This window comes from Melanaphis sacchari, unplaced genomic scaffold (assembly GCF_002803265.2).
Source record: "Melanaphis sacchari strain LSU unplaced genomic scaffold, SCAv2.0 Contig221_pilon_pilon, whole genome shotgun sequence".
NCBI classification, from domain to species: Eukaryota; Metazoa; Arthropoda; class Insecta; order Hemiptera; family Aphididae; genus Melanaphis; species Melanaphis sacchari.
In genome coordinates, this window is record NW_020271098.1 from 789,491 (window position 1) to 802,404 (window position 12,914).

The 12,914-nt window shown below is 29.2% G+C and overlaps 1 protein-coding gene across 2 annotated transcripts in view; it reads left to right on the forward strand.

Annotated features, from left to right (window-relative positions):
- LOC112594231 (paired box protein Pax-6-like) overlaps window positions 1–12,914 on the forward strand; it is a 46,115-nt gene that overhangs the window by 8,442 nt on the left and 24,759 nt on the right. Inside the window, exons 3-5 of one of the 2 annotated variants that reach the window (XM_025338914.1) lie at window positions 8,247–8,303; window positions 8,671–8,836; window positions 9,243–9,423. In XM_025338914.1, the coding sequence (XP_025194699.1) occupies window positions 8,247–8,303; window positions 8,671–8,836; window positions 9,243–9,423 (404 nt within the window). The remainder of the gene's footprint in view (window positions 1–8,246; window positions 8,304–8,670; window positions 8,837–9,242; window positions 9,424–12,914) is intronic. The other variant, XM_025338916.1, reaches the window with a different exon arrangement.

The window sequence follows — 12,914 nt, forward strand, 5'->3', positions numbered from 1 at the left end:
TTGTATTACCTGCGTATCTCGCGTTTAAGTATTATATGGATACAGGGTACCTATATAATATAATATACAGGTGATGTAGACGTCAACCGTACGACCGTCGACATCACTGTAGACTGTAGTATTACTAGTATTGTTGAATTCGAAAACCTGTAGGCACCTAAAAGTACGCGCTGTTTATACGAACGCGATTTGAGTATTTTTTCCCATTCCGTTGTCGGAGATTAAATATAATATAATAGATATGTATTTTATAAACGGAACTGAAAAAGCCACAAATTTAGCAAACGAATTACTAAATATTCCGATAAAATCCAGTGACACACTATAGGTATGAGTATTATTTAATCTATGTATTTGTATCGCTGTATATGTATATAATTTACAATCACAATATTTTTAAACTGGCACATGGATTACAGGACGTTTTTTATCGTTTCCCGATGAAATCAGTATGACCTTATACCTTTCTGCAATACATCGAATTTTAGAGTATCCACTTAAAACTTGTATTATTTTATACATACATAATGCATATAGACCACCATAACAATTTATTATTCGTTTAAAACTTCAGTTAGTGAAATTGTGATAATAAAGATAAAAATAATTTAACATTACTTTCGAAATATACTTACATATAAATAGATACATTTCCTGCATATACCTACCGGTAATATATTAAACACGCAACATTATTTTCTTTCGTAAATACAATTATGTTTACTTCGGTAGTGATGTTTGCCAAAGTTATAAATTCGCTAGTTTTTTTTTTTTTAACTATTCAATTTTAAATATATAAATGTATAAATATATTAATGAACGTTTAAAACAACAAACTAAAGATAAATTAAATAACAATAACTTGATATTTATTTTACTCTGTGTCATATTGTATCTACTTAAAACGAGTTTAATAATTAAATTTATAAATTTAAAAATAAACTAGTATTTTACGAAATTATCGTCACAATTTGACACAGCGAATTATCAACTATCGAAGCCAATTTTAAATGTATATACCTTTATATAGCCAAATTAAAATATAATATAAAAAATATATTTATTCAAAAATAAGAGTATAATAATTATAACTGAAACTACATTATAAATATCATATATACGATTGTATATTTGTACCTATATTATATACCTACTATGTACAATATATACATGTAAAGTATTATTCCATAGTCCATACAATTGTTTAATATCGTATACAATTAAATGAAAGATAATATATAGTGTATATAAATGTTGACTAAAATGTAATCATAATTTCTCATTCTTGAAATATAACTATTTCTACACATTAACACAGTTTGTAATCTACGAAATTAAAATAACACAATTTAAAACCACAAATTAGATTTCCTCCGCGCAACTGGGTAACCCTCTTTTAAAATATTTACACTGCAGAGCAAGCGAGCAGCCTTAAAATATATATAGATACCAACCCGGGAGTGTTTTTGATGTAAATTTTTTTGTTGGGGAGGAGTTTTCTATTCCCCCTTATTTTTTTCCAAAGACATAGTAGATCAAGTTATGTATATCATATTATATACATATATATAATAATAAAGACATATATATGTATGTATATATGTGTGTGTGTCTGTGTGTCTGTGTAGAACTACACAGAGAGAGGTTCCCCCTTTAAGATATTACGCGCGGCGTGCAAATGACACGCAGAATTAACTGCTCACCCCCTTTCCCCGACAACGGGCGGGTGTCTTGTCACCCCAAAAACCCCTTGGATGGCTGGTAAAGGAAAGGGAGGTGGGTATGACATAAGAGGTTCTGGAAATTTAGGAACGCCAAGGGCTGCTAGGGAAACGAGAAGAAAAGTGGAGGGTGATAAAAATGCGTAAATGGCGGAGAAGCAGGGGTAAGCAAAGTCGTTGGCCGGAAAAGCTCCAAGTGCCTTTTTTTTTCTTTTTTACACCAGCATTTCGCCTATATTCGAACAGTCAAGAAAATTCTGAATAAAATAAAATATATATACACAAGCGCAGCTATAATAATAACTACATAGGCCTAAAATAAACGGTTTTCTGATTTATGTGTATGAATATTTTTATCTTATTTATTTTCAAGCTACTATTTGCTAAATACTTTATTCATCAGGAAACATCACTGCAGCATATTACTTTAATAAAAAATTTACATAAGACATACACAACTATGAAATAATTATACATATTTTTTTTTCAATTAAAGCACATTTTAGTTTTTATAAAAATGTTAAATTTTGAAAAATAAATTTACTAGATCACCTACTTAATTATAATTACAATTATATGAATGTTCATACCTGAAAAATTTTAGCTAAATTAATTACTTTTATTGTATATAACATACGTAGTAAATTCCTATATTTCCTGAATTTGAAGTAGTTCAATGATGTATAAACATTATAATATAAATTATAATCTTACACTAAATGGTATATATTTTACAATATTGATATTCATGTAAATACATCTATTTAAAAAGTACTTTTTAATATTATAGGTACTCCAATTATGTAATAAACTTGCATTCCCTGGATAGGTACTCTTAAGAATACAGATTATTTAAATATAATGAATAACAGCTTATAATTATAAATATCTAATATCAAAGATAACTTAACATTCCACTTTGAGTTAAATTATTTAAATAATAACTTTCTTCTCTCAAGTCTAACCTACTATACATTGAATCTAGATCATAGATTTAGAAATATATCAATAGATAACACATAAATTTAATATTTAAACATTTAAACACTATTAAAAATGTTATGAATATAACATAGGCGTACACGCAAAAAAATATATAAAACTCTGGACCCCTAGAGTTAAGCGACAATGAAAAAAACTTAACGATTATGATTTTATACAATAAACGAGAACAATTAAATTGGTTGTGATCCCACGACTCGGTGTATAGCGATTTTGATAGTATTTTATATTGAAACATCAATTCGAATCCATGTATAGGTGTATAATACTACAAAACTATATTATGTATTCGGTATAGAATTATTATTATTATTATTATTATTATTATTATTCGCTTTATATGAAACGTGTACAATACAACGCGAACAAGAGCTATTGGGTTGTCCGAATTCCGGAAAAATATGTATAATGTACCAGGGAGGGAAAAAATATACATAATAATAATGTGCGGACAGTATATCTGACAATGGTTATTATTATACAGAATTACAGAGCATATACGGCGTGTAATAATATAATAATAAAAATGGGCCAGTGAATAGATGTTTTTTGTGTACCGCTGGATTGTGTTAACAAATTTGTAATCCACATATAATCCCGTCAGGTTTTGTAGTAGTCCAGTCTTTTTTTTTTTATATATAAGAACCGTGTAAGCCGCCATTTTACATAACATCTCGTGTAATTATTGTTCAGACAATGTTTTGACAGGTACCCTTGGCTCATGCGATGTCCATTCAAGAGTACGTTAATCGATTGATTTGAACCAGTGGTTCATTTCACAACAACGGCATAGTCTGTAATATATAAGCCACTTCTATTATAATTAATAACAAATTTTCATTGTTCATTATTTTCTGTTGACTGTTAATTGTTATTGATATTAATTTCATGACAAAACTATACTACACATTATATACCTATATTACAAAACGATATACCTTAATTCCTTTCCATCGATCATGTTTAACCCATTAACTCTATATACATACCTAAATATGCATGTACATATACGATATTCCTCTAAATTTATAGTGTAAGTTCATATATTGTCATATATAAATTAATCGATGTGCGAATAAGATTTCTTTAAACCACTTTATGAGTTTAGACAGTTTTGTTTAAAAGTATTGTCAGAAAATCTAGAGAGGATATAAAAAAAAAGCTATAATCGGTATAGATAATATTGTAAAATCAATTTTAATAAAACAAAAATAGTTATTAATTAAATAACGAACCCATCTGTAGTTATCACATCAAACAATAAAAACTATTAGCGATACATCAATTATCTACAATATAAATTTACTATTTTACTTACAACAGTTAGGTACAGTTAAATGCACAATAATAATTATAGTTTAGAACAATAATTATTACAGTAGTCAAACAATTATACGAACACTAACTTAACTTCTATTACAGTAGTCTTCCAATGATAACTAATAATATACTTTTTTTACTATAAACTACATCAATAAAAAAATAATAGGTAAAATAAATATATACAAAATTACAAAATATATTTACATATATGTATGAATTAGTAATGATTAATAGCGAGACACTAAATTATAATCTCAAATTCACTGCATACATTAATTAAACGATACCATTGTTAGAAATATGGAATAAAACTTACTATATACAAAATTATACCTAATTCCTAATTATTAATTATTTGTAAATTGTTACTTACCTAACCAAAAAATTTTTCAAAACTATATTTTACTTGTATCAAAAATTCTTAAGTCTTTCATTTTACTGGAATGATTTTTGATGCAAAAGCAAAATGTTTAGCTTATTTATTAAAAACAAGAATAATGTAATTTAATATCGAGTTGTAGTAAACTATATGTCGCTGTTATAAGATCTCACATAACATATTTAATGAATAATGATAATTTAAAAAAAAATATATACGAAGAAATTTAATAACTAATTTTACATAAGTAACCTAACCTAATTTAACCTATTCATACATGTAACATATTCTTGATCAAAAAATGTATACGTATACTATAAATTATAGTAATGATAGTTGTCGATGAACCTGTATAGCCAATAAGTTATATACCGAATACTATATTATGCCCACATTTTAACTCAAGAGTCTGTATAGAAGATAAATAATTTGTGGTTTAATTTGTATTTTAATTTAGTTATTGATTATGCATAGTGCTTGTACATCGGTATTATTATAAACATGGGTATTATAAAATAGTATAGGTGATTATCAAAATTAATCATAACATCATATTAAGCTAAAGAGAAGTTAATAACCGATCACGCGAAGACTTAACCCGTGAGTGCCAATAATTAAGCTAGTACCAATGGGTACGTGGGATATTCATAACTCTTTCCCCACCTCCAGAAAATAAATGTCTTTTTTCATAAAAATATATTTCTAAAAAATTCTTCAATATCCTCATCTAGTATCAGTAAAATATAATTTTAGTAAAAACATCTACTATTAAGTATTAACACAACCTTATCTGAAAATAAATCTTGCATGTGTGCGCTATTTTCTAGTATATATTTATATATATAACGATCTGTATGGATAGCAGAAGACATATCCTTGTGCGTATTTGGTATAGGTACATTTTTACCTGTCGTTCCTGCCTCCGTAGAGTGGAATTGATATTGTATTTGTGGAAATCGCAATAACAATCGACCAATATATTATATAATAAATGTGGAATATTGTATATTATACTTATACGGATAATATTATTATGTACCCATTTGTTTATCGCATTGATGCCGTGGACACTCGACACCAGCTGCAAGGTTGTACAAAACGATTGTGAATAGATAGTACTAAGTACAGCGAAAGGATTGACCGATACCGCACATTTGGAATCGTTGTATTATTATATTATATATAATAATGAATGGCAAATGTGCGGGGGTGTTCTGTGGTAGAGTTTGCGATGTGACAAAACTGTCGCACCTGTTCGTTAAAATCCCCATTGCCTACATTCGTTATAATAATAAGATCATATCAATGCGACTGCCGCCGCTTTCTTTATAATAGCGTTACAATCCCAAAACTGTTAAACGTCGTTATATTATATTAGGTACAAATACATTATATTACCTATATAGGTTTATATTCTACTCCTCCTCATCATCATCATCTCATCCACCCCTTAAGTGACGACAATTCACCACGCGTCGTGTTGTTCGGTCAAACATGAAAGGCAGTTATACAAATGCGGTCGAGTTGTTTGAAGTGAATATTCTGAGTTCCGTCGACACGATATTATAATGTATGATATTATATACGGTCAAACATCGTACCGCCGTCATCGAAATTATTATGTATATATAGTATATAATATATACGATACCTATTATTACCTGTGTTTAGATGAAGCTTATATTTCTTAAGCAGTATAAACGCATCTATAATCTATATAATATAATAAGTACAGTAATAATATTGTAACATTATTCGAACAAAATATTATTGCAATTTACTTTTTAATTACTTTTTAATTTAGCTTAATATAATATACTCGTATGTGCTTAATGATAATATTTTTAAAATGAATAGATTACTTTTTCTTTAAGTTTATAAATATATTAAATAACATAAAACAATAATTTAAATAATGGACAAAATGTACATATTCTGTGTACTGATAAAATCAAAATTTAAAAGTTAATTGTTTTTCATCAATACTATTATAAACTATCTACAAAATATATTCAGTCATCTTCAAATACTTCCTAAAATATGTACACGTGCATAGTGTGTATATTAAAAGAGCACAATGCAGTTTTAAATTTATATCTACTTTTTGTGGACTATAGACATATATTTAGTACCAATAAATATATGCTGTAGTTGTGTTTAAATTTTACTTCAAAGTCAGTAAAGCTATGTGCGAGTATAAAACTAGAAAAAAATGTAGAAATTATATATGTATATCAAAGTACAGATTCGCATTACTTTTCGTAGAGTGTAGACATATATCTACTATACAGATGGTTAGGTTAGAATAAGTCCCCGAAAAATATAAGTACACTAACATTATTATAAAATTTGACCACGAGTGACTAGAGGAAAACCAATGAACGTTATTTTTGATTAAAAATAAAATATAATCCCTGTGAGTACCTGTATCCTGCATAACATACTGAGTTGTGTGCGATTCGATTATTTATATGTTTATAATACCTATACTTGCTGTACTGTACATATTTAAATTCTGATGTCAACGCATTTCTCTTTTGCCATATGTAGGTAGATAATATTCAGCTATATTATACTATATGTATTATATATCATGTCCGTGATGTATATAAAATTATTACTATATAAACATACATCGCCGTGTAATCAACGTCAACGTAATGGATGTGCGTCGCGTATCGTGTTTTATGATTATTATTATTATTATTATTTTGTTGTTCTTTTTTTATTGTTTGTTTTTGTCATGAACGTTATATTATTATATTAATAAACGACGTGTACCGCAGAGGGCGGCTGTCAGAACCGCGGAGGGTTGGATGACCGGACGTCCGGACACCACCGCGGCGCAAAAAAATATATAAAAGCCACTCGGTCGGCCGCTGCGAGGGACGTCGCCACGAACGGTCAAGCATTTTCCCGGGGGCGGGCGGACCGCGTACAACGTGTAAACCGCAGTGTAATGATCTGTTTGACCCTCTCGTCCGCGGGGACCGATTACACGATGTTTCCGGGGACGGCAGTGCCGTTGGTGCTGTTTAATCGCCGCGTAAACATCATATCTACCACGTGCGCAACAGCATATTATAATGTATGCACCTATATAATATATTTATTGATGCATAATATAGCCAGTTGAAATGGTTACGTAAGAAGCGATATGAAATACTTTTATAGTGAATAATTACCTATTCCTACTTCTATATAATATATTACATAGGTACGTTGCGAACATACTTAGGTATTTGAGTTTTATGAGCAATTTCTGTATCTTATATTGGTATAAATATTATAGTCTAGAACTGTAAGTAGATACCTATTAACCAATATAGTTATTGTAATATCCGAAAGACATAAAATAATCTTTTCCAGTTACAGTATTGAATATTATGTCTATGTAAGCGCCTACTTGTTGATTCTAATACCTATTACCAATACATCATTCTATACGATTCCAGTAAAACACATCTAATCGACGCAAATCAATCATAATTTTTAACTAATCTGTAGTAGGCTAATCAGTAATACGATTTAAAATATCTTTAATAATCAATTATTGTAAAATTTAATTACTTGCGCGTGAATGTAAATTATACGTTGATAATAAACCATTTATTAGTTATTGCTTATTATTTATTATTATTAATATACTACGACTGTTCAATAATGGTACTTGCATCATAATTTTTATAACATGTTGCCATGTCCCGGCTCTGATCAAAATTGCACACTCCCTTGTGTATATCCTCAACTTCGTACTAATATATGATGTATAATACACACCACACATAACTCTTATACCATATGATTTTCTTTGATTTCAGTTGGTAACACTGCTGATTACGATGGTAGGATTATTGCAACGCGTGAATTAGACTTGGGTACGAAAATTAATAATTAACACACTCAATATAATACAATAATATATATATACATATAATACACTTATTGTATGATGAACACGGAATAAAAATTGTACAGAAGTGACGTTTGATTAGTTGAGCTTAATTGTAGAAAAAGCTCCCAAATTGATGCAACAATTATTTTTTATTCAAACTTATAATATATATATTGTATATACATATAATTTAAATGTCATTTCTGTTATATTTTTTATCCTGGTTAATATTATATATTATATTTTTAAGTAAACGTTACAGTGTTGCCAACTATTTACCTCTGGTAGAGCTGAGCGTACGACTATTATTTTATGTCCTATTTATACGGTTTTGTTTTTATTTCTTGTAGGACACAGTGGTGTTAATCAGCTTGGCGGAGTGTTCGTTGGTGGAAGACCGTTACCGGACTCAACTCGGCAGAAGATAGTTGAATTAGCTCATTCCGGAGCCAGGCCCTGTGACATATCAAGGATCCTACAGGTATCCAATGGATGTGTGTCAAAAATCTTAGGAAGGCAAGTATTATCAAATTGAATCCATATTACTTATATAGTATTACCCATGTTGTACTATAAAACAATTTAGGTACGCTTAAAAATACAAAAAGACAGAAACAAACATGTCACTTAGAATATAGATCCTAAACATCACAGATGAAATTAATAAAAAAAGCCCTTTTTTATGAACTATTTAACCGAATAATATGGCCTATATTTAAAACCAATTTAATATTGATTTAAAATAATATTATTACAATAATAATGAGTACCTATGTTTACGAAACAAATATTATATTGACTGTTAGAAAAACATTCATACTAGACAGCAATTGATAAAATGTGATATTTAAACGATTGAATATAACATAATATTATCTTTTGTTGTATGATATTAAAATCATTAATTATATTTTCATCATAGGTATTACGAAACCGGTTCTATCAGGCCTAGAGCGATTGGCGGCTCAAAGCCCAGGGTAGCAACAGCTGAAGTTGTGTCCAAGATATCACAATACAAACGTGAATGTCCATCTATATTCGCTTGGGAAATTCGCGATAGACTGTTACAAGAAGGCGTATGTTCCAACGATAACATACCAAGCGTAAGTATCTAATCTAAAAATTATATGTCGAAATAATAATTTGAACCCGCAATATAGCCCCTGTTGGTATGAAAATAACACGTAAATACTATACATACGCGCTAATAATATTGTATAGGTAAATAAATTATATGTATACCAGATACTTAAAAAACAACCCTCTCGATCAGACAGTTTCCGCAGCTGTAGCAACACGGACGTGCTTCATCAATATCATAATTTTAAATTTGTAGACGAAATAAATACGTTTGTTGCGCGGTCAGAACAAATACAGAGTACCTAATAATGTTATGTCGATTTTAAATCCTATTAAACCATATATAAATATGCACATATAATTTTTCGAGTTTGACGTGTGCGCGGGTGTGACCGCGGCCTCGGCGGTGGTGACCGAGGAAAGGGAGACACAAATCAGATTTCTTACGCATCACCGGATCACGCCTCTCCCAATCAATGTCAACAACGCGCGTCGCCGCCGATCGTGTGTTTTATACACGTACGCCGAACCTATTTATGAAAGAAAAAACAAACAAAAGAATACAAATCGAGTATACTACGTAATATCTACAGCGACTTTGAAAAATTATTTTCCGCCCCCGCCCATCTGTATATTATATTATATTTGCATCACTACAAAGACGCAATTTATTTTATTTTTACATTTAAATAACAATTATTCGCACAAACGATTTAAAAAATTATCCAAACTCTAACGATCAAAGAAAAAAATAAATTATACTTTATTTTATTTTAATTTATCGTATTTAATTTCAAAACATGTACTTGTTATATCATGGAATAATATGTATATATTACATGAATATACGTACCTATATGTATAATATATAAAATATATATATATACAAGATCAACAATTTTCGTATGAATGACGTATTTTTTCTCGAGTTCTCTAATTTTAAATTTTAATTTTATCAAAAAAAAAACACGTTTATTTTACTGCAATATTACACGAATGACAACTAAGTAGATAATTTAGTAATTATAGGTATATAATTTTAATCGATTATACTAGCTAAAATCCCATTAACATTAAGTTATTACATAACAAAATAAAAACTTACAGACATTTATTAAGTTAATATTTTATACTATAACACTTAAAACTTTAAATCATATAGGTAGGTACTGATAAATTTTTGCAAGCGAAATATATGCTTTTAGTAACAGGTAATAAACTCTACGAGTATATATAACTAAATTGTTAGTACTTATGTATACAATAAAATTCATAGTATGTGTATAAAATATATATATATATATAATTACAATTGCATCTTGTTATAACAAAACAGATATACAGTCTCATGTATAGCATTATTGCATTAATTTATGTAGGAAGTGCCATTTTACGAATAACACGAATTATCTGCGATCCAAAGCGTTTATACTTTTAACATTTAAACGTTAAAAAAAATGGTAAAATTACCAGCATAATATTTCCACGTATAATTTCTCCGTAACGCAATTTAATACTGAAATGTAAAAAAATAATTTAAGAATGTATTTATTTAATGTTCCTATGAAAATTGTCTCTTGTTTGAATGTTTGATTAACTTCCTAACATATAATATTATGATAATTGATATATTCAAACTTCAAAATCATTTAAATAATTACATAGTATTATAACAACTACCAGAAAGAAAAATTGTTAACAGTTATATTAGCCTAAATAAGTTGTTATTATTACATAATTTATAATTTATACTATTATAGTATATATTATAATTAATATTACCTACCATGCTTATTACTTTTAGTTTCTCCATGACTCTATGTGTATATATATATATATATATGTGTGTGTGTGTCTGAAATGAAATACTTCCTAAAATATTTCTTTACTTAAAATATATCATAAAAATATAAAATATTTAAAATCGTCTACAAAATTATCAAAATCCTTTGAATACAAACATAACTTCTAATTACTTTCATGGTAATCCACCTCACCACCTAAAAACGAATGTTGTTTTATCTTAATTTAATATAACTAATATAATATTATGTAAATCGATTTCCAGAATTCCTTCATATGAACTGTTTTTTCTTCTTTTATAATTAATATGTCTAATTAATTCATTTTCGTTGTACATGAATACATCATCACATATACAATTATATTGTATACAGGTACAGCCGACTCTGATAATTCGATGATTTTAATTTATAGTAGGTACTTAAATATTTAATATTTATGCGATACATTCATTTTCTTAAAGAAAATATTTATTAAACTATTCATTTTGCGGATTCTAAAACAACCAACCGTATATATTGTTTAATATAAATTATAATATTAAGCCTACATAAAACCGACGGTCAAACGTGCAACGGCAACATCGACGAAAATATAATAAAATAATACTATAAACACGGAGAGACGAGCAGCAGCAGGCAAGACACCGCCGCCTCGTCACAGCTTTCCCATCGTCGTGAGGATAAGTGTGTATTGTACAGCGGCACGCAGGACGGGCGGTAACGCATATTTTCCACGCCTCGGCAGCTCCCCATACAAACAGTCAGCCCGCCTTAACGTCACAGTCTTTGCCTCTGTATACCGCACTCACCTCGTCGCGTCCCTGGGGCACGTTTAATAAGTAACAGCAGCAGTCGTACGACGACAAAAAAATATAAATTATAATTATAATTATTATAATATAGGTATTATCGTACAGTAGCATAAACGACTTATCTGAATGAATAATAATAATTATTGTATTTAAAAAAACATATCACATACATTTTCTCTTCGATCGTTGACAATTATTATCGTTTTTATAAACGCGTACCTAACTATAGAACACACCTAAAGTTTCTCAAATATATATGGGGATGTTTAATAGGTATAATGTGTATATTGAATTCATTTAATTTACGGACGTTTCGATAGTGTTTGAAGCGGAAATTGACCGAAAACAATAATAATATATTTTCACACCGCGTACGTTGCACGTACACATATTGTATTCTAAAAACCAGAACAGATTAAAGAAATTATCGTTCGGTTTCGCACATATAACCGCGGTATACTTCATACAAATCTCCGCTCGTCAAAGAACCGTCAATCGCCCGAACTATACACAGAGCGGTGTCGGCAAATCCGTCTCATAAGCGACCGTACATGGTTTACCCCCCATTACACGTATATTATTGTGATGTAAAGCAATTTTAATTGTCCGTTTCCCCCAATTTGTGGGAATTCGAAAATATTTTGACATTTCTACTTCCTGGAAGCGTCAATGCAGTGCGTCCGATTTCTCACACGCGTATGTATACATGTATAATAAGTGTGTAAATACTGCTGTAGCAGCAGCAGCAGCATACACAAACACACGTCTACGATCGGTCCACCAAACGCGGAACATAATAAATATATAATAATATAATGTCTAAAGGAACAAAAAAATGAAAAATAATAAATATTATCCCCGTTTCAAAATAATGTATAAATACATACATATAGATGC